The sequence below is a fragment of the Piliocolobus tephrosceles genome, chromosome 2 (genome assembly GCF_002776525.5).
Source record: "Piliocolobus tephrosceles isolate RC106 chromosome 2, ASM277652v3, whole genome shotgun sequence".
Classification (NCBI taxonomy): domain Eukaryota; kingdom Metazoa; phylum Chordata; class Mammalia; order Primates; family Cercopithecidae; genus Piliocolobus; species Piliocolobus tephrosceles.
In genome coordinates this window covers 114,246,118-114,271,678 of record NC_045435.1, presented here as the reverse complement: position 1 = coordinate 114,271,678, position 25,561 = coordinate 114,246,118, and the positions used below count along the sequence as shown (strand labels likewise).

General features: G+C 38.0%; 1 protein-coding gene across 1 annotated transcript in view; it reads right to left on the bottom strand.

Moving 5' to 3' along the window:
• The window catches only part of SPATA16 (spermatogenesis associated 16), a 254,621-nt gene that overhangs the window by 31,129 nt on the left and 197,931 nt on the right, over positions 1–25,561 (bottom strand). The window contains exons 7-8 of the mRNA XM_023213519.2: positions 7,230–7,376; positions 5,771–5,880 (exon numbers count right to left, since the gene is read on the bottom strand). Coding sequence (XP_023069287.1) covers positions 5,771–5,880; positions 7,230–7,376 — 257 coding nt within the window. The remainder of the gene's footprint in view (positions 1–5,770; positions 5,881–7,229; positions 7,377–25,561) is intronic.

The following is a 25,561-nucleotide window of genomic DNA, read 5'->3' as shown; positions in this document are numbered from 1 at the left end:
GCGCGAGGAACCACGCGACACAAGGATTTCGGCAGAAAGCTTTTACTGGTGCACCAGGGCCTCTCCGCCCTCCGAGTGGAAGTAAGGGAGAGTCAGAGAGAGCCCCGATCTGGGGTTGTACATTCCTTTTATGGGGTTTAGACTTTATTAGCATACAGGCTGTTAATTGGCTTTGCTGCGACTCGGAGACCAGGTGTCTTTGTCTGATTTGATGACGCAAAGGGGGTGGTAAAGGTACTAACCCTGGGGTGGACTGGGAAACGTAGTTTCTGTTGGCTGACGTAACCCTGGGTCCGGGTTACCTCAGGCATGGCTGATGCAACCTTGGGATCGAGTTGCAACGGTCCAGTCCCGCCACTGTTAGCATTTCAGTTAGGTTTTGAAATCCTGGCAAAGGCAGGGCTTGTTTTACAATCCTTAGGGCGGGGAAGCAGTTTTACAGAAGCAGAACAAAGGCAGTTAATCATTTAGCACCAAGCCTCACAACAGGCTTTGCAACAAACACTTTGTGGCTTTGCTCATGTCACAAACGAACAGAACCATTCTAGGGAAGGGCATAAAATTTTATTTTTCATCATTGTCTGACACATAGAAACCTCCCTGAGACCAGGAAAGGTCTTTACTAACTGTATCCACTACCTCATAGCAAGAGTTGAAAATTCATGTTCTCTAGGAAGCTTTTTATAATTAATTTTTGGAGTCTAATTTGTACATTATATGTTCATTTTAATTTTTTTATTCTTTCTTTTTTTTTTTTTTTGAGGCAGAGTCTTGCTGTGTTGCACAGGCTGGAGTACAGTGGTGTGATCTCAGCCCACTGCAGACTCCGCCTCCCAGGTTCAAGCAATTCTCTTGCTTCAGCCTTCTGAATAGCTGGGACTACAGGCGTGCACCACCGCATCTGCCTATTTTTGTGTGTGTTTGCGTGTGTATTTTTAATAGAGACGGAGTTTTGCCATGTTGGTCAGGCTGGTCTCGAACTCCTGGCCTCATGTGATACACCCACCTTGGCCTCCCAAAGTGCTGGGATTACAGGCGTGAGCCACTGCACCTGGCCTATATGTTCGTTTTTTAAAAATTGAATCCAGCTATGGAATCATTCCTATGTTGTGTGTATGCATGTTTTGCCTCTGGCAAGGATCATACTTTTAAATCAAAGAGATATAATCTGATTTAATAAAAGAATATTGGCACAATATTCTGAAGCTCTGATTTTGAGCCCTAGCTGTGTGAACTTGAATATATCACCACTCTGAGCCATAGTTTCCTCATTGGTAAAATGAAGGTGACACAATGTCACCAAATTGTGAGGGTCAAATTAAAGAATGTGCAGGAAAAATACTTATTAAATTGTAGAGCACTATGCATGTGCTTCTCCTAAATCATAGTTCCAAAGTGGTAATTTCTACATGCAGGCAGCACCTGGTTAATGACCAGGACTGCTCTGTACTTTAAAAAAGATATGTTTGAGTAAGGAAAACTTCTTGAATATCAAATATTGCAAGAGTTTGGAAGCAAGAGTATTTTGTTAGCTTTAGAAGAAAATTTTACTCACTTTATATTTAAAATGCTTTGGTTGAGAGTAAGTTGCTAAACTATCTCTTTATATGTAATTTGTGGAGAATAAATACATGTATCTTTTAGTTTAATGGAGACAAATTGAAAATTAGAGCAGCTAAAAGTATTCCCTATGATGCTATAATTTAGTGTATTATTGCCAAGTTAACTTTTTTCTAATTAGATATTAGGCAGGCATTATAAACCTAATATTTACAAGGTGACTAAATATTCAATATGTTTAGGGAATAGATCATGAGAATTCTTGGCATTGTCTAAGTATTGTTTAGAAAGCTACATATTTATCATTATTTATGTGACAGTATAAATGTGATAATACTTAAACATTGTGTAACTGATTCTGGTCATGGTATTACGTCAAGAACTAGTATCATCTTTTGGGTCTCCTGCTGTTATGAATGCTGAAGTTTTAACGCACTGTATTTTCATATTCCAAGCCCATTTTCATTAAAAAACATTGTCCAAATGAATTAAACATCTCTGAACATATATGGTATGAGGCAAAGTATATTTCCTAGCCATTAGTTTCTCTTTTTTTTTTCCCCATTGTGGGAGAATAGAGTCTCACTATGTTGTCCAGGCAGGTCTTGAATTTCTGGGCTCAAGCTGTCCTTCCACTTCTGCCTCCCTAAGTGCTGGGATTACAGGCATTTTTTCCTAGCCATTAGGCCTTGATGGAAATGTGGCATTCTACTAGGGTAAAGAGTTGTCTGTTTGAAACAGACAACAGAAATGTAAACTAAAGCCTTAGTCACCAGTGTTAAGGATGACTGACAAATCTAAAATTCTTTAAGATAAATTTATTGCCCAAGACACTGGTCACTCACTGTCTTCTAATGGAAGTGTCTTGGGTATTGGCTGTATTCTACCAAGACATGTGAGAATGCTTGTCACATGAGCATGACATGACATGTGAGGCTGCTTGTCACATGAGCATGTCAACAAGACTGCAGTCCTGAGTCCAGTTCATGGCTGGAAATGGCATCTCAAATCCTGCCTGAGTGAAGGGATCTGAGCAAATCACTGATCAAAGCAAAGTAAGCTGAGGAAAAAAAAATCAAAATTCACAGAACACGAGTGGAATCTTCATATTAGAAGAAAAATAGGTAACTTCAAACTACACAGCTTGTATAAAGAAAAAAAGATCTGTAAAACAGTTTCTTTGTCAAAGCAAACTAAAACCAATACAAATAATTAAAGCTAAAATTCTTAATACTTTACAAAGTGCTTCAAGAACATGGATTATGTATTTATGGTTCACAACAACTCTGTGAAGTGGGCCTGGCAGTTATCAGCCTATTTTATAAATGAGAAAAAAGTAGTTCAGAGGTTAAGTGACTTGCCCTAGGGTTACATGGCCAAAGCATGGCCTTGGGCAGAAGTCTTTGTCTACATGTATTACAAACTAGGGTAACAAACAATGACAATTCAATGCCTAAATATTCAAGTGAATGTCATTTGATATCTGACAAGAAAGAAATAACACCTTGAAGGGTCTTAAAAACACTACTGAGGGCTGCTTGGGTTACAGTTAATGGTACCATGTAGGAATAATATCTAGCCACCAATTCATTATTTGCTTCATTAAGCTAGGTTACCTTTGCAGGCAATTTTATCAATCCTCCTTTATGAAGCTGTTGCTGGGCAAATAATAAGAAACCTAATGTCTTGTTTTTCTAAGACCAGCCGAGCGGGCGCAAAAGAACCAGCGGGTAGGCAAGTGTAACAGCAAAACTGCACATTTATTTTGGTAACCTAAGGTGTGCGGGAGAAGTCTGTCGGCCTCCGGCAAAGGAGGCCGGCAGAGTCCCCCCGCGGTGGGGCTCTCGGACGGACTTCCCACAGTCCCGACATCCCGACAGGACTGGGGCTGTAAGAGGGCCGCCGGGCTGTGAGAAGGCCGCGTGGCTCAATGGCGGAGCGCGGCTTTTCTAGGAGTGGGAGGGCAATAGGTGGGGCATGGGCGTGTTAGGGGCGTTCCGCAGGTGCGACCAGGTAAATCTTGGTCTCTTCAGATTGACGTCACCTGGCGCATGCCCAGTTGGTCTGCACCCTCCCTGGGCGCCGGCTGCATTTTCGCGCGCGCGCGGGAAGAGTTGGGGGTGGGGATGAAGAACCCAGAAGTGCACCATCTTGCCTCGGTTCGTCCAAACACCTAATACCTGATATTTAGATATATTTGTGATCCCTAGGCACTTTCAGGCTTGTCTACTTCAATTTCATTAAAACTTTTTGAAACAATCTTCCAAAAACTGTTATTTCCCTTAAAAGTGAACATAGGAAAGTTCATGAAATTCTTCACAGTCAGCAAAGTGGTACTGAGACTCAATATGAGAAGACTGAGTTATTAATTAGATGTTAAGAATCTCATTAATTATGGTTTTAAAGTCTCCTTTATAGGCACATAAAAGATACCTGTCTAAACAAATTTCCAAATGGCCAGGATACTCTTTAAAAGGTGATAAGAAAATGAGTTAAGAACATTGAAAAAGTGCATAATGCCTAGTTAGGCCCGGCCTATGTTCACACAGTGAGATCTGAGCTGGCAACAGATGATGTGGTCAGTTTTCTGACAAGTGGGAAGGTAAGGCAGGCATTGCTTCAAAGAACCAAGCCTGGCCAGGCATGGTGGCTTATGGCTGTAATCCCAGCACTTTTTGAGGCCAAGGCAGGTGGATCACTTGAGGCCAGGAGTTCAAGACCAGCCTGGCCAACATGGCGAAATGCTGTCTCTACTAAAAATACAAAAGATTAGCCAGGCATGGTGGTGCACACTGTAATCCCAGCTACTCGGGAGACTGAGGCAGGAGAAGCATTTGAATTTGAATCAACCACCACCCTGGAGGTAGAGGTTGCAATGAGCCAAGACCGCACCACTGTACTCCAACCCATTTGACAGAGCAAGACTGTCTCAAACAAACAAACAAACAAACAAACCAAAACCCAAAAAACCAAAAACTAAAAAACAAAGGGCTAGGCCACAGGCAGATCACATTCATAGCACCCGACACACTGGCTCTGCTAGGCTAGCCATGCATGAGTGAGATGAAATAATGCTACACGGTGATGGTTCTGGTTAGCAAAGCTTTCCCTGCTTGCACGGGCCTGATGATGAGGGTAATGATGTGTGTGGGTTTTTAGGATGGTGTTTTGTTATGGCAGCCTGAACTGCTTAGAGATAGATAGATTTCTTATTAACAGAAATATAGGGGAGACAATTGAAACATGGTTGTGGAGAAGGGGTAGCTTTGTGGTAGGAACATCAGTAAAAATGTGCTTTTGTATTTGTAATGCATGGAATTGCAAATCATGCAAATAGATTAGGTGTTTTATAGCTTTTCCAAAATGCTGAATAATGTTATTGAGCAGATAAACTGCTGAACAGATGTTAAGTAGCTGTTTGTGATGACCCCCTTGGTTCCCCTTATAAGGTAAGAACATCAAATCAATGATGTAACACAAAAGAGGGAACAGGAAGGAAATTCTTTAAAATTTCCAACTTACAAGCCTTTTGAAAAATATTAAAAGAGGAGAAATCTGCAGCCTTTATATATAGCCTGTTAATGAGGAGCTCTCTTTATATACTTTCAGTACAATGGCTTAAATTTTGTAAAATAGCAGTGTAATTCAGGTCTTATTTTGGACTCTTTAAGACTGAAAAGTAGAAAAGGCATATTTTTCCTGGATCATAGAAAGAGATTAGATAATTCACCTTATGGCTATATAAAGATCAATTGCCAATGTTTAGAGAAGCATCCAATTCATCAGTGTGGTACGAAGGCACTATCTTGAAAAGCTCTGAATTCTTGTGTAGGTAATGAGATGGTTATATGCAATAGCTCAATAAGTGAAATAGAGAAAACACGGTGCTTGCTAAAATTTTCTTATTGATTTGAAATGACAAATTCACTGCAATGTTGAATTAGATATCAGGAAGGCATAAAGAAAAGGTTCTTTAAAGAGATACTACTCTAATAAGTGCTTGAAATTGCAAAGTGTAGCATTATAGTATGTTTTAGAAGAAAAGAAATAAAATCATTAGCTAAAATTTGCTTGTTTTTGCAAATGAGAGTTACTATGAACGTTTCCAAAATCCCCTAACACTTGCATTGCTTGCCATGTAAGCCTTATATACTTCTAGAATTCTCTAATATTTGTACATTGGTCAAATATAAAAGACTCATATACCTACATTCAATTGAGTGCTTCTAATAAAATCCAATATTGGCAAGATTCGCTTCCCCATTGTCTCCATTTGTCTCACTGTATCTTCTCTGGTCAAACCGAAAGGTGTTTTATGCTCTAAAAATTGTAACAATAAACTTTTATACTATTTTCTCCAGACTTCCATTTCAAAATGTTTTCTTTAGCAAGCTATAAACGGATATCTCAATATTAATAGATACGAAATCTTTAGTATAGAAACTAGTCCCATCCCTAGACCATATGTATAACAAAGAAAGATCTATGGGGAGAAAGGCAGAGGAGACGCTGCCCTTTAGAAACTATCATTTATCTCTTTTGTTGTGTTCCTTGATTGAGAGATCTAAGAGACAGCCTATAATGATTCACCGATCTCTTCAGAGTCTGTTTTTCCTGAGTTGTGAAAAAATGCGTCATAAATGTGTCTGATTCTTGTCTTGATCCTCCTAGGTATTATTCAAGTGTGCAGATCCATTGACTTTGAATGTAGCTCGAAGTTCAGATAAGCCTCAGAGGATACAGTGCCAGACAAAACACACATTCTTAATTATGTGGTTAGAGCTGCAGGAATAAATTTAACCTGGTCATGAATTCAGCCCAAAAGTTTGAGATTTCAACTCCACGTGAATATTTTCTTGATTTTTGAAAGTTTCAACTCGGATTACTGAACACCATTTAACTGTAATACTCTCCAGGAGATCTAAACTCTTGGCTAATTACATAAGAAAAGAGGGGAACCCACATTAATACAACAACAGATAATACAAGTAATTTAAGATTGTCATTGGCTATATTTTTGATTTCATATAGCAGTTTCATTGCATAATTTTCTTCTACCTCTGCTAATTGATAATGATGAAAACTAGTATTCTTCTTCTTATTTTTTTTTTTTTGAGACAGAGTCTCGCTCTGTCTCCCAGGCTGGAGTGCAGTGGCGCGATCTGGGCTCACTGCAAGCTCCACCTCCCGGGTTCACGCCATTCTCCTGCCTCAGCCTCCCCAGTAGCTGGGACTACAGGCGCCCACCACCTCGCCCGGCTAGGTTTTGTATTTTTTTTAGTAGAGACGGGGTTTCACCGTGTTAGCCAGGATGGTCTCGATCTCGTGACCTAGTGATCCGCCCGTCTCGGCCTCCCAAAGTGCTGGGATTACAGGCTTGAGCCACCGCGCCCGGCCAAAAAACTAGTATTCTTTAAGTGCTGTATGATTAGTCATTGATGATAAAGTCATGGGGTAAGATGATTAGATGATTAGAGTCAGGGGGGTGGGCATTCCAGGACTGTGTGTGTTCTTGGGGGAAAGATTTCCTGGAACCAGAATTCCAAGTATTGTTAACTAACCCACAGAGAAGATTAGAAGGACTTAATTTTAACTCAAACATTTTTTGGGGCCCAAAACTCATCACAGGTCCTACTACATGCTAGACCTTGTAGGTTCAGATGATTTACCTGTGAATATAGGCAGCTTCCTGCTTGATATTTTTTCCAAAAATTTTCCATCTTCTTTGTTTTTGAACCCAAGAGTCAAGAGATATTGTTGGGGAGGAAAAGATGACCAGTCAACTGTCTGAGGCAACATGTGGAGTGTCTGAAGATCTGAAATATGACAGAAAAAGAACTAAGAGGCTTTGTTATGGTTTTAATATGTTTAGGGTTTTCCCCCCAGATTTCAGGAATTGTACATGGAAAAAATGATAACTATAAACATGAAAGGTATGAAGTAAAATTATATGTATCAAAAGGTCGAATAGATAACATGTCAAAATCATATTTCATTATATTTTTCTTAGTAATCTAAGCATACACAAAGCATAACAATAAAATATGGCTAGATCACATGGTCATCTTTCCTCATCTTCAGAATAACAGACATTCAAGACCAGCTTGCATGCTTATTATTTTTTAGTTGTGACTATTTACAAGAGACTTTGGTTTTTCTTTTTTTCTTTTTTTTTTTTTTAGACAGAGTCTTGCTCTTGTCGCCCAGGCTGGAGTGTAATGGTGTGATTTTGGTTCACTGCAACCTCCACCTCCCAGGTTCAAGCGATTCTCCTGCTTCAGCCTCCTGAGTAGCTGGGATTACAGGCGCCCGCCACCACGCCCAGGTATTTTTAGTAGAGATGAGGTTCCACCATGTTGGCCAGGCTAGTCTCAAACTCCTGACCTCAGGTGATCTACGCGCCTCAGTCTCCTAAAGTGCTGGGATTACAGGCGTGAGCCACCGCACTCGGCCGAGAATTTGATTTTTCTCTTCCTAGCTTAAGATGTATGGAAATCATGTTAGTTATATAAAAAAAAAAAAAAAAAAAAAAGAGAGAGAGAGAGAAAAATTACACATGAGAATTAAAATATAAAGCTAATTAATTTAGTTACCATCCTTCATATAGCCATAGGAGTAAACTTAAAATGATAAATGCACTGACTATTATAATTAGACTTGGAAATAATTCGTGTCATGAAAAGGGTTCTAAAACAGACTCAATTCTTAATGACCGTAAGAGCTAATGTTTACTGAGCACTTATTTTCTATCTGCCCCTGTTCTAAGAGTTTTGTGTGCACTGTTCTTTGAATTCCACATAATAACTTCACAAGGTTGGTGCTGTTGTCCTCACTTTATGAATAAGAGGTTGAGGGACACAGACGGGAAGTAACTTGCCCAAGAGCACAGCTCCAAAGTGGGCAAAGCCGGATTCGCAACCAGGTAGTCTGATTCCAGACACCACAGGCACAGCCACTGCACCCTTCTTCGAGATTGCTTTGCACTAGGTTACTTTTGGGGTAGGGATAAAGGCCAACCTTACAGATGATAAGACTGGTGCTTCAAGAGGTTACAAACATGCCCAAGATCATGAATTTAGCAAACAGAGGGACCAGAATTGAAAGCCAAAGTACAAAGGCTAACCTCTTGGGGGCCTGGAGGCAAGATTCACTTAATTCGTTTCCATTTTGAGTAACAAGGCTTTGGTTTATTAAAATAGATTTCTCAAATGAAGGATGGTGAACAGAGAGGTTTAATAAGTCCTCTTTGTTCAACACTACCAGAAAGGGGAAAAGGCAAAATCACAAATATCATTGAATGATGGTTTAAAGGTAAAATTTTAATGTAGACTCAGAACTCAAATGGTAATGGTTCAAATATAGCCTTCACTATTTGTCTGTAATACTTCTTTTAAAAATAAGATAGTACACCACGAGTGTGTTTTTTAACACCATCCCCCTTTTTAAGCCGCAGAACCTTTTGTCCAAACTAAAATTTTCTGAGAAGCCCAATATTAAAAGCCAACAAAAAGTAGGGACATTCTGTTTGAATCCTGGCACACTGATCACCCACCCTCACTACTGTACTCTGTTCCATACTCTACTCATAGACGCCACCTCGAGCTTCTCCACAGAGCCTCCGTTTTTCAAAACACAGTTTGGAAAACACTTCAGTAAGTTATTTGTCACAGTTTGGTTAAGTAAACAGTGTGTGTCTGTTAAATTGAGAGTTAAAATATACGCTGATTATTGAAATAATTAAAATATCACACAATGCCTTTTAAACACAAACACAGAGCAAAAACATATTAATGAACCCAAGCAAGTGTTAGTTTTTCTTTGGTGACTTAGGATCAAGGTCACCCCTTACTGTTAATGAGGGCTAATATTCATCTGGTGCTTCTTCTGTGCCACACACATTATCAGGGTTATCTTTTTCAATCATGGAGTGGGGAGCAGGGCATATTATCAGGCCCACCTTACAGATGATAAAGCTGGAGCTTCCAGAAGTTACAAAGTTGCCCAAGATCACACACTGAGCATAAGGACCGGAATTGAAAATCAGGCAGCTGGATGCCAAAGTACAAAGGCTTACCACTCAAAACTATCCTTGTGATAGTCTGGGGTCATGGTTATAAAAATCCGTGGGAAACATGGTCATGGTTATAAAAATCCATGGGAAACATCCATGGGAAGGCCAGTAAACACTGTCTATCTAGAAAAGTATAGCAAATGCTCAAGAGTTCCCAAACTAACGGAGTGACTTTTAGGCATCTTAACATACAGATTGCAAGTATTAGATGATGATGCTTTTTTTTTTTTTTTCTTGCTCTGTCTACCCAGGCTGGAGTGCAGTGGCACTATCTCGGCTCACTGCAAACTCTGCCTCCCGGGTTCAAGCAATTCTCCTGCCTCAGCCTCCCGAGTAGCTGGGATTACAGGCACCTGCCACCACACCCAGCTAATTTTGTATTGGTGTGGTGGGGTGTATATTGGTTTTGAAATGGGGTTTCTCCAAGTTGGACAAGCTGGTCTTGAACTCCCGACCTCAGGTGATCCACCCACCTCAGCCTCCCAAAGTGTTGGGATTATAGGCGTGAGCCACCGTACCCAGCCTTAGATGCTTCTTTAGTTGGTGGTCGTGTTACAAAATGGCTCTTTTTAAAAGGATGGCTCATTTTTATAAACAAGGTAAAAATGTAATTTCTGCTTTTCAATTTCAAAAGTGCAGGAAGTTTCTTTGCTTTTGAATATCTGCAGCTGATCATCACAGACACGCCTCTGTTTGCAAGCGAATACTATTTTGTTGAACTATTAGCAAGGGGACAGCTTACTAGTTTTACTGAAGTTTCCAATAACTGGATTGTATGAAAAGGCAGCTGAGTAACCTCGAGATTTGGCATTTTCTGGTGCCGCATTATTGCCAAAACCAGCCTGATGTTTGAGGACTCTCTTATGTAGATAGATAGCCTAAGACTTTGAGTGGTTTACCTCTTCTTGTCCTTAAATATTTGATAAAGAGGAGACCAGTACTAATATTGGCAGTAATTAGATGGAATAGAAACTAATGTTAGTACTATACTCTGGCTAATTTATTATAAAACATGCTTGCAAAAATGTAAATATTCTCTGTTCCTTCTGATCCTATATGCTTCATCCTGTGAGTATTTGACCCACTATTAACTTACAGTTGAAGTTTTAAAATGTAAGAGGCTCCTATACACATAAGGTTAAATTTAGAAAAAAAAAATGTTTTTCAAGTATCATTCTTTTACCATTTGTATGCAGGGTAAATTGCTGTTGTATGAACATTTAGCCTAACAGGTGGTCTATGACCCCAAATGACAACACACTTACCAGATGTTGAATCTCATGTAACATTAATTTGAGTGCTAATTGTTCTAAATTTTGTGTTCATAAACCTCTACCTATGTCCAAAGAGCTCTGTGCCTCTGATGGATATAAAAGTTAACCAGATTATATTACCCTTCTGTAGGAAAGTAGAATTGATTAAAAAATGTCTTCTTTGCTTCTGTCATGTCGAAAGAAACTTGGAAGAAACAGATCTTTTAATACATTCTTTTACAATTTATCCCAATTGGAGATGAAATTTATATGACTATGACTGAATTTATTATTAAAAAAATCAGTTTGCGTGTGTGAACAGCTCGAAATTTTTACCATCAGCAAAGTGGATGCTTTAAAATATAATATCAAAGATAGATTATGCAGATTAAATTTCTCGCAGAAATACAATCCTTCAATTTCTTTTCCCCCAGACGAAAGATGTCAAACTTTCACTGAAAGAGGTAAACAGTTTTCCCTTCTTCAGAAACATCTTATTGTACTACGGAAGGCTGAAATTGACCACCTTGCAAGTCCTCAAGCTATTCCGGCTTCTTGACGTTTTGGTATTATTGTCCCCTCCTTAAAAATCATCTTCCTGGAGTTCAGCAGTAGTATCTCCCTCTCTCTTTTTCTCTCAGACACACTCACACACACACACAGACACACGTTCCCCTTTCTCCTCCTGCCTTCTCATTCAGTGCTCCTCACAGCTCTTCCCAGCTCACTGATATTCTCTTCATACATACACCCTTGGAAATATCGCTAGTCTTGTATCTTTGGCTACTATTTTTAACCAAAAAATGGGACATCAAAGCTACAGTCGCAGCTGGAAATTTCCACCAAATTCCAACATGGCATTTCCAAATACCTACTGGGACATTGCTATTTGCTCATAACTCCAAAAGTTAGTTAAACTAGAGCAAATATGTTCTTCCAAAGTGATTTTCATAATCTCTACAACTTCTGTTTTCATTTTTCTTTCACCAGCCTGTTATGAGGATAGCCATTACTCACCCGATTATTCTGGCTTAAAAATTTGAAGCCATTGTTGACTTTTCTTTCCTCTTATTCCCCATTTATTGAGTCTCTCAAAAACTAATTAAACCTGCACATTGCAATACATCCCATATCAGCCTGTTTCTTTGCATTATCATTGCTATTATCTTGGTCAAATTTCTCATCACATAACATCTGTATTATTGAAGAGTTTCCCCACCAGTCTCACTGCTACTAGTGTTGTTTCATGCCAATACATCGCTACATCACCACTCGGTGAGTATTTTTGATACATCACCTGCCTTTTTCACTGTCACATCCTCCCTCAGGAACTCTGGGGACTTTTCCTTTCCTGGCATTCAAGGCTCTCAGCAGTGTGCATCTGCTTCACAACCTATCCATTATTCTTACATTTTCTCTAGTATCAACCTTTATTACCAGCTCTGCTGATTTCACTGCCTGTGCTTATCTGGCCTCTGAACTTTGCTTGTGATTTTACACTCAGAAACAACTACCTAGTCTCCTCATTTTTTCTTTATTCTATCTATCACTGTCCTTCCAGATATGTCTAAGTCCCATCTAGCTCATAAAGGGTTTCCTGAATATTACAGTATTTTCCAATCTTCCATTCAAACTCTTTTTTGTTTTTTGAGATGGAGCTTCACTCTTGTTGCCCAGGCTGGAGTGCAATGGCGCAATCTTGGCTTACTGCAGCCTTCACCTCCTGGGTTCAAGCAATTCTCCTGCCTCAGCCTCCTGAGTCGCTGGGATTACAGGTGTCTGCCACCACACCCAGCTAATTTTTCTTATTTTTAGTAGAAACGGGGTTTCTCCATATTGGCCAGACTGGTCTCGAACCCCTGACCTCAGGTGATCAATCCGCCTGGGCCTCCCAAAGTGCTGGGATTACAGGCGTGAGCCACCACCCTTGGCCTCAAACTCTTAAAGAACATTTATAGTCACTCCAGAGTGAATCTCCTGTTTCATGGGGGCATGTCTTAACAACCTGACAAATCTTAATCCCCTTGAAGATTCCATCTTCTTTGTTTTAATTTCTGGTTTTTATTTTTGCAGACAGGGTCTTACTCTGTCACTTGTGCTGGAGTGTAGTGACGCAATCATAGCTCACTGTAACCTTGAACTTCTGGGCTCAGGCAATCTTCCTACATCAGCCTCCAGAGAAGCTGGGATTAAAGGTACATGCCCCCATGCCCAGTTAATATATTTTTGTTTAATTTTTAGTAGAGATGGGGGTCTCGCTATGTCGTTCAAACTGGTCTTGAGCTCCTGGCCTCAAGAGATCCTCCTGCCTTGGCCTCCCAAATCACTGTGATTACAGGTGTGAGCCATGGTGCCTGGCCACATCTTTAAATTATCTTCACGCCTCAAGCACCTAGCAGATGCTCAATCAACATTTGAATTTAAACACACATTTGAATTGAAAACACACATTCCCAAATCTTGAATTTTTAATGGTCCAAATAGGAAAAGAACTGCAAAAAAACAAAATTAATAAAATATCTAGAGCTTCTGAGATATGATTTATTTTCTGTTACTAAACTTAGAAAAAAAAATCACATTGTCTTTGTTCTTCATTTTGCCTAAACCCCAAATGGGTTCTGTTCACCTTATGAAGGGTGAGTGAAGTGAAATAATTTGTACTGGGTGACTCAGTAGAGTAGATGCTGAAATGAACAGAGCAGCTTTGCTTGGATGGAAAAATTAGTTTCATAGTTGGCTTGCTGCAGCTTTTTCTCTGGGAAATATGAACTCAGTCACAAAAGATTGGATTAATGGGGAGAGTTTGGCTTAATGCAACCATTGGCAGCGCCAGAAAAACATCTGCAAAAATGTAAAATATAGACTGTAGATGAACAGATTCATCTATATATGTGAGGGATAGCTGTATTTGTTATGTGGTTAAATATCCATAAAATACATTTTAAGCTCAATGGAAGTAAAGCACTAAGCATAGACACCATTGTTGTCTGTATTTTCTCTTGGACACTTCATCCTAACCACAGCCAACAGATTGTGAAGGAACATTGCAAAGCAGTTTCTTGAAAAGAAAAATCATAGACATTTAAAAACTCTTTTAGAAAGATGCAGATTTGTTGGGTTCTATCATTACTTTTCTAGAAATTTCATTTTTTCCTCTATTTTCTGGTGTCTGTGTAATTTCCCTGCCCTTTGTCCATAACAAAATGTTCTGACATTTAGGTTAAAGCAAAATCTCATTTTTGAAGGCCCCAATTGTTTAATGTGAGATAGGACCATGTCAGTTTTATATGACTCCTTTTTACTGATCAGTTTCAGGCTTTTGTTTCTATAGTATCTTTATAATGCCAACACTTTGTCATTACTTCTTTCTCAATCATGTTCTGAGTTTTATTTTGTACTCTTTTTAGTGCTAATACTTCTATCTTGGAAGTTATCCACAAATTTACATCAGTAAGAAAATAGCAAAAGGTAGCAACTTTGAAGCAAAGTTATTATTATTGCACCCCATAAATAATAAAATGGTTTCTACTTTTAGAAACAGATAGTATATTTTGAGTTTTGTATTTGATATCTAAGAAAGTCATATGTATACTATATAGATAATAAATTGTGCAATAAATTATATTTCCCTTTGACTTTCATTGTAATTTCAGAGTTATAGACAGAAATAGAAAAAAACTGGTTTTCATTCCCACAATTCCTAATTTTCACATCAGGTTGCTGGTCTACTTCTCCAAGATCAATTTTTGTATATTTAAGTTTTCTCTTGCAACACACATAGAAACTTAGAAAGACACATAATCCTGCAGAAATTTTACACACAGTTCGTTTCTCTTTCATTTGAAATTCTTACTGATTCCAAAGTTTTATGTTTAATGAACTGTCCTGGATCTTTATTTTGGGCTTTATTACACTGAAGTTCCTTGATCCTACTTTTATCAAAGTAGACTAGAGACAATACAAACATTAAAGTTATGGCTATTCCTCCTCAATATTTATTAGATTCACTATCATTGAAATAATACAATGTTGCTATAATTCCAATAAACTGATGTCTTGTTGTACTGTCTGAGAGTTGGAATGATCACTGGTTAATTGGCTATCTGGCATGCATTTCTCTCCTCCTCCCCTTATTATTCCTTGGTTAATTCTCTCAATCACCTCCTACTCTAAAAGGGAGACCCAACTGACCAAGTCAATAAATCCATGCCATTTCCCTCGCTCCCAGTGACTGGTTCAATCCTAAGCATATTGTGCAGTTTGGGCCAATGCAAAAGAGTGGGCTTCTGGAATTGTGTGGAAGGGGCACTCCTGTTCCTTGGTACAGGGAGATTTGAGATCTGTAATGACATTTGAGAATGTTGTTATTTTATTCAAGAACCTAGCACTTGAGGGCATGGTAGAGTTAGCGGAACACCGGGTAGAATTTGAGAATGAATTCTCAAGTTGACTGTGGAAACGGAGTGCTGAGAGACAGTAAGTGAGCTATTGGTTGGATCAAGCTGTGCTTAAAAGCAGTCCCACCTGTGGATCTTCATGTTATGTAAGTCAATGTGTTCCAATGTGTTCCGCCCCTTCAAAACTGACTTCAGTAAGTCAGTTTGAGCTGTGATTCCTACCGCTTGAAACAAAAGATTTCTCATACAGGAGTTTAGCTAGTAGTTCAATATATCTTACAAATAACATAGGATCCTTACTATAGCTGAGATGTAAGACAGAGATGAAACTGTCATGTGGAATTTCTAGGAAGAAAGTTTTTCTTATTTAAGAAAAATAACAGTTGGGGGATTTGAAATTATTACTTTTTATGGCTAGCACAAATATAGCAATATTGAATACATCCTGGTGATGCCATTATTACAACATTATTATAATATTATCACTGGTAATTTATAAGTATAATAAAAATAATAAATGTTATAATATTATCACTGGTAACTAAACTTACATTTATAAGTATAATAAAAATAATAAATGTTTAACATAATCTTTCTTGACTTAAATTATAATTACTATTTTCCCACTTTGGGTTAAATTCTACATCTCACAGAAAATGATTCTTTGGTAGTTAATTTAAAAATTGTACAGTAAAAGTCATATGATCTCAAAGCCTTAATTTTCCTTTCTATCAGGACTGGTAACCTATTCACTTGTTTGTTTGTTTATATTTCCCTTTGTTCTGGAAGTGTAATGACTTGCCTTACATAAATTCATATGAGATAAGAAAAAGTGTAAAGTAGTGTGTTTGAAGAAAATAGATCAAAAGAAAAATTAAAAATAGATGATGAAACCATAAGTAAGATTAATACACAAAATGTATTTTATGAAGTCCTGTATATTTGCTAAAAGAGGATCAAATATGTCATTCACAATGTTCTTAATTAAAAAACTTCTATAATCACAGAAAAGCACAGCGATTTCCTTTCCTGAGAACAGAGACTTTCTTTTTCGCTTTTTGTTGAAATTGGTTTATAAGTACTACAATTTTTCATGTAATAAGCTGTATCATTAATGATAATTTAAAAACAAAGAACTATCATCTACAAAATTATTACTCATGAATTATCATGATTCATAAGCAAATAATCTTATCAGAAATTTCCTGCAGTTAACATATGTATCAATTTTGAAAGCAAGGCTTTGATTTAGAACTTGAAATGAGATGCTGCTTTATATTTGGAAATCTAAAAGAACAGACACCTTGATATATAGATATTAGATATTGCTATGCACTCTTCACTATTAGTAGTTAGTTTGGTTGTGATGAAACAACTTTTAATCTGTTTTATTCCTGTTACCCTCAGTAACGAAATAACTGTTTTTGACCACTATTATTATTATCTACAGCTTTGGAACCTTAGGACAAAGTAATAAGACCTGAAATAAAAATGAGAGATATAAATATTGGAAGTAAAGAGATCACTGTATTATTACTTAATAATAGATGGTTGTAGAAAATCCAAGAGGATAAACTGAAAATCAATTAGTATAGACAAGAGTTCACTAAGGTGTCAAAAAGAAAATATATAAAAATAAACATGTAAGATTGAAAGCTTGACATGGTGGTACAGTTTTTAGTCCTATCTACTTAGAAGGCTGAGGTGTGAGGATTGCTTGAGGCCAGGAGTTCAATGATGTAATGTGCTATGAGCATACCTGCGAATAGCCACTCAAAAATAGCCATTGTTTGAGACCCCATCTCAAACAAACACGCAAACAAGAAACCATGTAAGATGAGAAAACCCGAAATAGGTAGATATAATAAAATATGCAGTATATTGAAAACAATGGTTTGATCCATAATAGCAAAAAAAAAAAAAAAATAGAAATAAGCTTAGCAAGATACATAATTTTGATTATTTGATTATCTAATTTACTTGACAAATATTTTTAGGCTCTTCTTGCAAGAATCTATAAATATATGTCAGACATTAGAATGAAAAGGTAAGATAATAGAGGGCATGGTGTTGTTTACTATTTGATGCCTATAGTACACAAGTAAACAGTCAATTATAATACAGCATGGCACATTATTAAATTAGGGTGAGATCGGGGTATGAGTAAAATGATAGAGATAAAAATTTTAACAATTGACAAAAGGAGAATAAACTTGTTTGAATTGTTTGGGGCCTAGACTAGAAATTCTTTTCCTCTGGGAATTTTAACTATAAGCATGTGGGTTAAAGTTTGAGTTTATGCTACCTGGGTAGTTTAGGAACTCTCATGTCTAGGAACAAACTGCTCTGATTGGTAACATTCTATGATATAGAAAAAGCAAAAGAAAATCCTCTGGGGAAGGATGCAAAATTACTGTAGACTGCACAGGATTCTCACAGATGAAGCCCCACTGAATAATGGCTTATACCTTACACACAAGAGTGGAAAAACACTCAAAGATACAATTTTCAATGAGTGGGAGGTAGTGTGGTATCATAGAAAGATGCTTGGTCTTTCTTCCTAGTTTCTGCAAAGCTCCTAAGACCTTTAGAATTACCTGAATGATAAGGATGATTGGAGTGTCTTTTGTTCTAATGAGGCAGCATTTGGAAGGCCTATAATAGCTTCAGGATGGGGCTGGTCACTAGAAAAACCAACCAACCAACCAACCTCCAGGGAGGAAATAGAGACTAAAGACTGAGTTAATCACTAATAGTCAATTATTTGATCTATCATGCCTACATGATGAAATCTCAATAAAAACTTCTCAACAGCAGGGCTTGGAGAACTTCTGGGTGGGTGAACACATTGAAGTTCTAGGAGGGTAATATTCCCAGAGAAGGTATGAAAGCTCTGTGCGCCCTCCCTCCTCTGTCATGCATTTCTCTATACATGCTTCTTTCTCATTTGGCTGTTTCTAAGTTGTATCCTTTATTTGCTATTACTTCATTGGCTGTTTTTGCTGCTATTATGGTATTTTGTTGCTACTATGTTGCTAAATGGTAAATCCTGAGTTTTGTGAGTTGGTCTAACAAATTGTCAAAGCTGAGATGGGGATTATGAGAACCCTTGATTTATGGTTGCTTGGTCAGAAGCATAGGAGGCCTGGGACTTTATTTATTTATTTTTTGAGACACAGTTTTGCTCTGTCACCCAAGCTGGAGTGCAATGGCATGATCTTGGCTCACTGCAACCTCCACCTTCTGGGTTCAAGCCATTCTCCTGCCTCAGCCTCCCAGGCAGCTGGGACTACAGACATGCATCACTACGGCCAGCTATTTGTGTGTGTGTGTGTGTGTGTGTGTGTGTGTGTGTGTGTGTGTGTTTTTAGTAGAGATGCAGTTTCACCATGTTGGCTAGGCTGGTCTCAAACTTCTGACCTCAAGTGACCTGCCTGCCTTGGCCTCCCAAAGTGCTGGGATTATTATAACTGATATGTAAAGTGGAGGGCAGTGCTATGGGACTGAGCCTTTAACCTGCAGGGTTTCCAGGTAGTTAGTGTCAGAATTGAATTGCAATACTGAATGCCTAGTTAGTGTCACAAAGCTAGAGAAATAGTGATGTGGAAAACCCTACACATTTGACATCAGAATATTATGGGAAAAAAAATCACTTCAAAATTGGTGTCAGAAGTGGAATTTGCTAGAATGGCCCTGACTCACAGAATCATGTGGTTTGGGAAGAGAAAGGATGAAACGGTGAGGGAGGAGGAACCTTTGATTTGTTATTCATAGTATGGAGCAGCAGCTGTGCTTCAGTTAGTTACTAAACGTAAAAGTTACCAATGGAATTTAGAGGTGAATCTGATTCCCAGCCTTTTGGTTTGCTGAATACACAGGGTAATGCAAACTAATAGAAAAAAATAAAGTATACAATCCATTGGCTATTATTATCTATAAGAGCTAAAATGAAAGAAATTAAAAGTGACTGCCAGGTTAAACTTTAATGCTGAACCAAGCACAGATTTCAGTTGAGCTGAACTTCAGCCACTAGCCTCCAAAGTCTCTCAGGTGGAGAAATTATGCAGGAACAACTGAGAGTACTTCTAAGATCTCTGATTATTAAGAAGGTGGTCCACATTGAGGGGAGGCCAAAACCAAGAAACTACTGAAACCAGGGGATACAGTGTAAATATATATACCCGGGGGTATATTTTATTTTGTAGATCAGTGTCATCAGCTGCCTTTACTAAAATGCATTGTAAGAATGACTAACTTTAAAAAAAAGTAACTGTTTTTAAATTTTGTAGAGTAGGAAGGCATATTTGGGTGGATATAGGATCCACTGCTCACTGTGGAACCATTGCAGATGGGTATATCCCTGAAAGAACAGCCAGCCTGGTGGACTAAATAAAAGTGACTGTAAGATCTGTTTATCCTGAGAAGGGGTACTGCCCAACTCCCCCTATAAATGACAACTGGGATATCCCAGATGAAGCAGCTGATATGTTTCATATGCAAGCCATGTAAGATTGGCTTCATAATAATCAGGAGATTTATCCACTAAATATGCTCATTACCCAGGTCATGGTAAATTGGTGCCCATGTAACTTAACTGCTGCAAAATGCAGCAACAGTTCTTACGAAATTTGCTTTCTCAGCTACCCTTCACGGGTCTTACAGATGCTGTAAAAACATTAGATCATTTAATAAGAGAATGAGGAGAGGTAGGAGGGAGAGGCAAAGGATTTGTCCTGATGATTTAGAAATTGTTAAATGGTTATTAAGAAATGGGGGGTGAATAAAGCAAACATTGATAGGAGGAAACAATAGGGAAGAAGGAGAGAGTCAAAGGACTCACCTCTGCAGGTGGAAATCTTTAGATGGTTATTAAGAAATGGGATACATAGATGAACATTGATGAGGGTGAAACAAAAATCTTAATACAGCACTACACAAGGTTGGGTGGACCAAAGGGATCCTCTGCCAGTCTCTCAATAATAAAGGGCCCCAAACAAGTTCTAATTACCCCAATTTTAAGACAGAGCAGAGACCCCCTCTTTGGAGTCCATGGGCCTCCTTAAGTATGAAAATGAGAAAAATATCTTGAGTTTCTTTAAAAAAAGTTTTAGGCAAATAGCTAGCCCTCAAAAGTACATAAATAACTTGATAAGCAAAAATATAATAGCTTAAAACAATAATCAAAAACGTTAGAATCACAGAATGTTTGGTTCTCCTATAAAACCTAAAAACAGCATCTTAATCAAAGTCTCTGAGTTGTTTTTCAGAAATCCATATTCCCCCACTCCGCCACCCCTAACCAAATGGATCCACTGGCATATAAACCTCAGATAAGGGAGAACTGAGGACTGAACTGTAACCATGATTCTTGGTTCTAAATTTCCTCTTGAGGGGCCTGGAGGAAGTCACACCCACATGCCAGAGCTGACATTATTTTCTGCAGATCTCAAATTTTAAAAGAAAGCTTCTATTTGTTAACCAATTACAAATTAAAAAATCTTTAAATCTACTTATGACCTGGAAGCCCTTGCTTCAAGAAATCCTGCCCTTTAAGGCCAAAACCAATGTATACTCTCCACGCATTACGAGTTTGCTTATAACTTCTGTCTTTCTAAATTTACCCTTGCCTTTAAAAAAAAACTGTTGCCTGTAATATATTGGGGAGTTTGGAACTTAAGTGTTAACTGCCTGATCCTTCCTGCTTGGTGCCCTGCAAATAAAGCTTTTCTTTCTGCTACTATAAACCTTGATGTAAATATCTGGTCATGATGCACCAAGCAAGTGAACCCCAGTTTGGTTCATAAAAGTGTGGGGATTTTAAAAAGCTGGAAGGCAAATATTACAATGAGAAACCTGGTCTGTAGTCATTTGGGGCAGTAGACAGGCAGACTAATCAAAGTAACTATTGACAAAAGAGCCAGAGTCTCTTAGCTTGACCCCCAGCTGCAAACCCAAAATCTTATGCAAATAAATAGGTAAAATGGTGAAGAAAAGGTTATGGAATTTTTTGACACAGGAGCATCATGCACTATTGTAGCAAAATTTGTTGGTAAAGCCTTAACACAAACTACAATTAGACTGAAACTACAAACACAAACTACAATTAGACTGAAAGAATATAGAAATGCAAGGGCTAAGAGTAATGTCCTTTTAAAATAATATTTGGTCTTTGTCCCCACTTCCTGACACAGCTTCTAAAATGACTGAAATTTCCTGAGTGACAGGGGCATCTTTTGTTGTTCATAACAAGCCCCTTTCAACCCTATCTGAGTATATGCTAATGAAGTGACCCTTGCTGGGCCGTTAGATAGCTTCAGGATGAGGACAGTTTGCCAAAGAAATCAAACATGTGATTAGAGGCTTGGAATGTTCAGTTTCATGCCTCTCCCACCTCTGGAGAGAGGAGAGATGCTGAAGACTGAGTTAATCACCAATGACCAATAATTCAAACAAGGATGCCTGTATAATGAAAACGCCATAAAAACCCATAGAAGTTGGGGTCTGGAGACCTTCCAGGTTGGTGAACACATCATGGTGCAGGAAGAATGGCACACCAAAGAGGACCTGGAGGCTCTACATCTCTCACCCTCACAATCTTGCCCTGTGCATCTCTTCCATTTGGCTGTTCGTGAGTGGTATCTCTTATAATAAACCAATACGAGCAAGCAAAGTATTTTCCTGAGCTCAGCAAACAAATTATTGAACATGAGGTGGGGGTAGTGAAAGCTCCTGATTTGTAGCTGGTTGATCAGAAGTACTGCAACTGGTATCTGAAATGGGCACAGTTTTGTCATACTGAAGCCTTCAACTTGTGGGACCTGATACTAACTCTATGTGGATAGTTATCAGAATTGAATTGAATCTTTGGACGTCCAGTTGGTGTTGCAGAATGGGAGAATTGGTTGGTTTTTGAGAAATACCCCAGAGACGGCAAAACAACAAATAGCAGAATTAGCATTCTGAGATCTTGAGAAATAGCACTATTAGATACAAAATATAAAATGTGTTTAAAGTACTAAATATAATAAAAATCACAAGAATAAAACTAGATTTTTAAAAGTTGCTTTGAAAAAGATTTTAAGCACATGGACACATAGAAGGGAAAAGCACACACTGGGGCCCCATCAGACAAGTTTATCTATATAACAAACTTGCACATGTACCTCTGAACTTAAAATAAATGTTAAATTTAACAAAAGGGTTGGCACAGTGGCTTATGCCTATAATCCTAGCACTTGGGAGGCTGAGGCAGGTGAATTGTCTGAGCTCAGGACAGAGCAGCCTGGGCAACACAGTGAAACCTTGCCTCTACTAAAATACAAAAAGTTAGCCAGGTGTGGTGGCGCACACCTGTAATCCCAGCTACTTGGAAGGCTGAGGCAGGAGAATTGCTTGAACCCAGGAGGCAGAGGTTGCAGTGAATTCATGCCACAGCACTCCAGCCTGGGTGACAGAGAGAGACTCCGTCTCAAAAGATAAAAACAAAAATAAAAAATTAATAAGCAAATTGCATAAAAAAGAAGATTTCAAGAGAACTTCTAGGAGTGGAAAAACAATTATTGGAATGAAAATCTTGAATCTACTAAGGAGTGATCTAGACAGAGCTAAAGGAAAGATGAGAATGCAGATCTGAGAACATTTCAAAATGAAGCAGAGACAAGGACATGGAGAATTTAATAAGCAGCCTTGATGATCTGGAGGATAGAATAAATAAAAGTAACAAATGTCCAGTTAAAATTCTTAAATGAGAGAATAGAATCAGGGACTAAAGTCTTGAAAAGGAAATGGATGACAGTTTTTCAGAATTTATGAAAGACTTGACCGCTTAGATTATGAACACAGTGATTAAGCAGGTTAAGAAAAAAACAATTATACCTGGACACATCTGTAGTTAAACTGTAGAACTTCAAATGAAGACATGATCTTAAAAGCATCAGAGATAAAAGAAGATTATCTACAAAGGAATGAGATCTGACTTCCCAACAGCAATGACACAAGTCAGAAGACAGTGAAATAATATCTTCAAGGCACCAATATTTTAGATTAGAAATTTATAACCTGTTGAACTGTTATTTAAGAACTAGGATGAATTAGAGACATTTTAGACAATCAGGAATGAAGGGAATATACTTCCAACAGACTCTCACTTTGGGAACTTCCAAAAGATGCACCTTAGAAAGAAGGAAATAAAATTCAGAAGACCTGAAATGTGAGAAAAATTTGGTAGACATGTGTATATAATAATTATAGATAAGTGTTTGACTCTGTAAGCACATTTAGGACCATAATAATTAACTTAAGGATGCTGTCAGGGAAAATATCAGGTTGGAATAAATATATATTATGTATAATATTAGGGGGTGATTTTCATTAAAGTATTCTATGACCTTTATCTTCTTCAGTTGGTAATCATTAAATTCCGATTTTTTAAAGATATCTGTTACAATAACATGTAATGTCATTGTAAATAAAGAAAAAATGAATAAAAGAAATCTTGAAGCATATGAGAGAAGGCAGGGTAGGAGTGGGGAAAAAGTATGTGGACTAAAGCCTATAATATGGCAGAAATAAACCAAACGTAACACAGAAATCAACAAAGATCTATTTAGTACTTTCTATTTGTCAGGCACTATTTAAGCCAATGGTGAACAGACAGATTTCTGTGTCTCAGGAACTTATACTCTGGCAGAAAAACTCAATCAATCAACTCAGGAATTAGAATAAGCTTACTTATTCAAAGACAGAGATTGACTACATAATAAGTAATTAAATAAATAAAAAAGTCAGCTGATGTGTCATATTTAAGAGAATATTTTAACATGGAGATATAAAATGTTGAAAATAAAAGGATATGTAAAAGAAATACTAGAAAAATACTAATCAGAATAAAACTAGTGAATATATATTAATATCAGACAAAATAGATTTTAATACAAAAAATTATTGACATTAAGGTGAAGAGTGTAATTACATAACAATAACACACAATTAATGATCTTAAAACAATAGGCACATTGATGCTGAAACAAAAAGTGAAAATTGACAAATTATAAGAATAATTGACAAATCTACCACTATTTTGGATTACTTTAACATCTTTTTTTTTTCCTATGTACTGATGTCAAGTGGACAAAAAATTGTAGCATCTAAAAGGTATGAGTAATTTTCAAACTTGATCCATCTAATGAATACATTAAAAAACCCTGCATTCAACAATTAAAAAATGACATTCTTCTTGAGCATAAATGGTATATTAATGAGAGTTGACCATATATTAGGGCATAAACCAACCTTAACAATTTCAGGGATTATTAAAATTTAGACTATGTTTTTGAACATGATGCAATTAGGTTAACTCAAGCCTGTAATCCCAGCACTTTGGGAGGCCAAGACGGGCGGATCACGAGGTCAGGAGATCGAGACCATCCTGGCCAACACGGTGAAACTCCGTCTCTACTAAAAAAATACAAAAAAACTAGCCGGGCGAGGTGGCGGGCTCCTGTAGTCCCAGCTACTCGGGAGGCTGAGGCAGGAGAATGGCCTAAACCCGGGAGGCGGAGTTTGCAGTGAGCTGATATCCGGCCACTGCACTCCAGCCTGGGCGACAGAGCGAGACTCCCTCTCAAAAAAAAAAAAAAAAAAAAAAATTAATGACAAAGATAGCTAAACATTTCTATACATTCAGACATTAAAAACTGTGTAAGTAAGTCATAGCTCAAAGAAGATTTTGTAATGAAAGTGAGAAAATATTTTGAGATGAAATACAATGAAAATGTTTTACAAAATTTTTAGAGCACAATAAAAATCATTCTTGGAGAGGAATTGATAGTCTTTACTAAAAACGAGGGAGAGTGTTGACAATTATTGACCCCAGAATTCAGTGAAGAAAATTAAGCAATAAAAGAATAAGTTTCCAAAACAGGACATAAAAGAAATAGCAAATATAAGAGCAGAAAGGAGTTAAATGTAAGAAAAAGGATACAGGCCGGGCGCGGTGGCTCAAGCCTGTAATCCCAGCACTTTGGGAGGCCGAGACGGGCGGATCACGAGGTCAGGAGATCGAGACCATCCTGGCTAACACAGCGAAACCCCGTCTCTACTAAAAAATACAAAAAACCAGCCGGGCGAGTTGGCGGGCGCCTGTAGTCCCAGCTACTCGGGAGGCTGAGGCAGGAGGATGGCGTAAACCTGGGAGGCGGAACTTGCAGTGAGCTGAGATCTGGCCACTGCACTCCAGCCTGGGCGACAGAGCGAGACTCTGTCTCAAAAAAAAAAAAAAA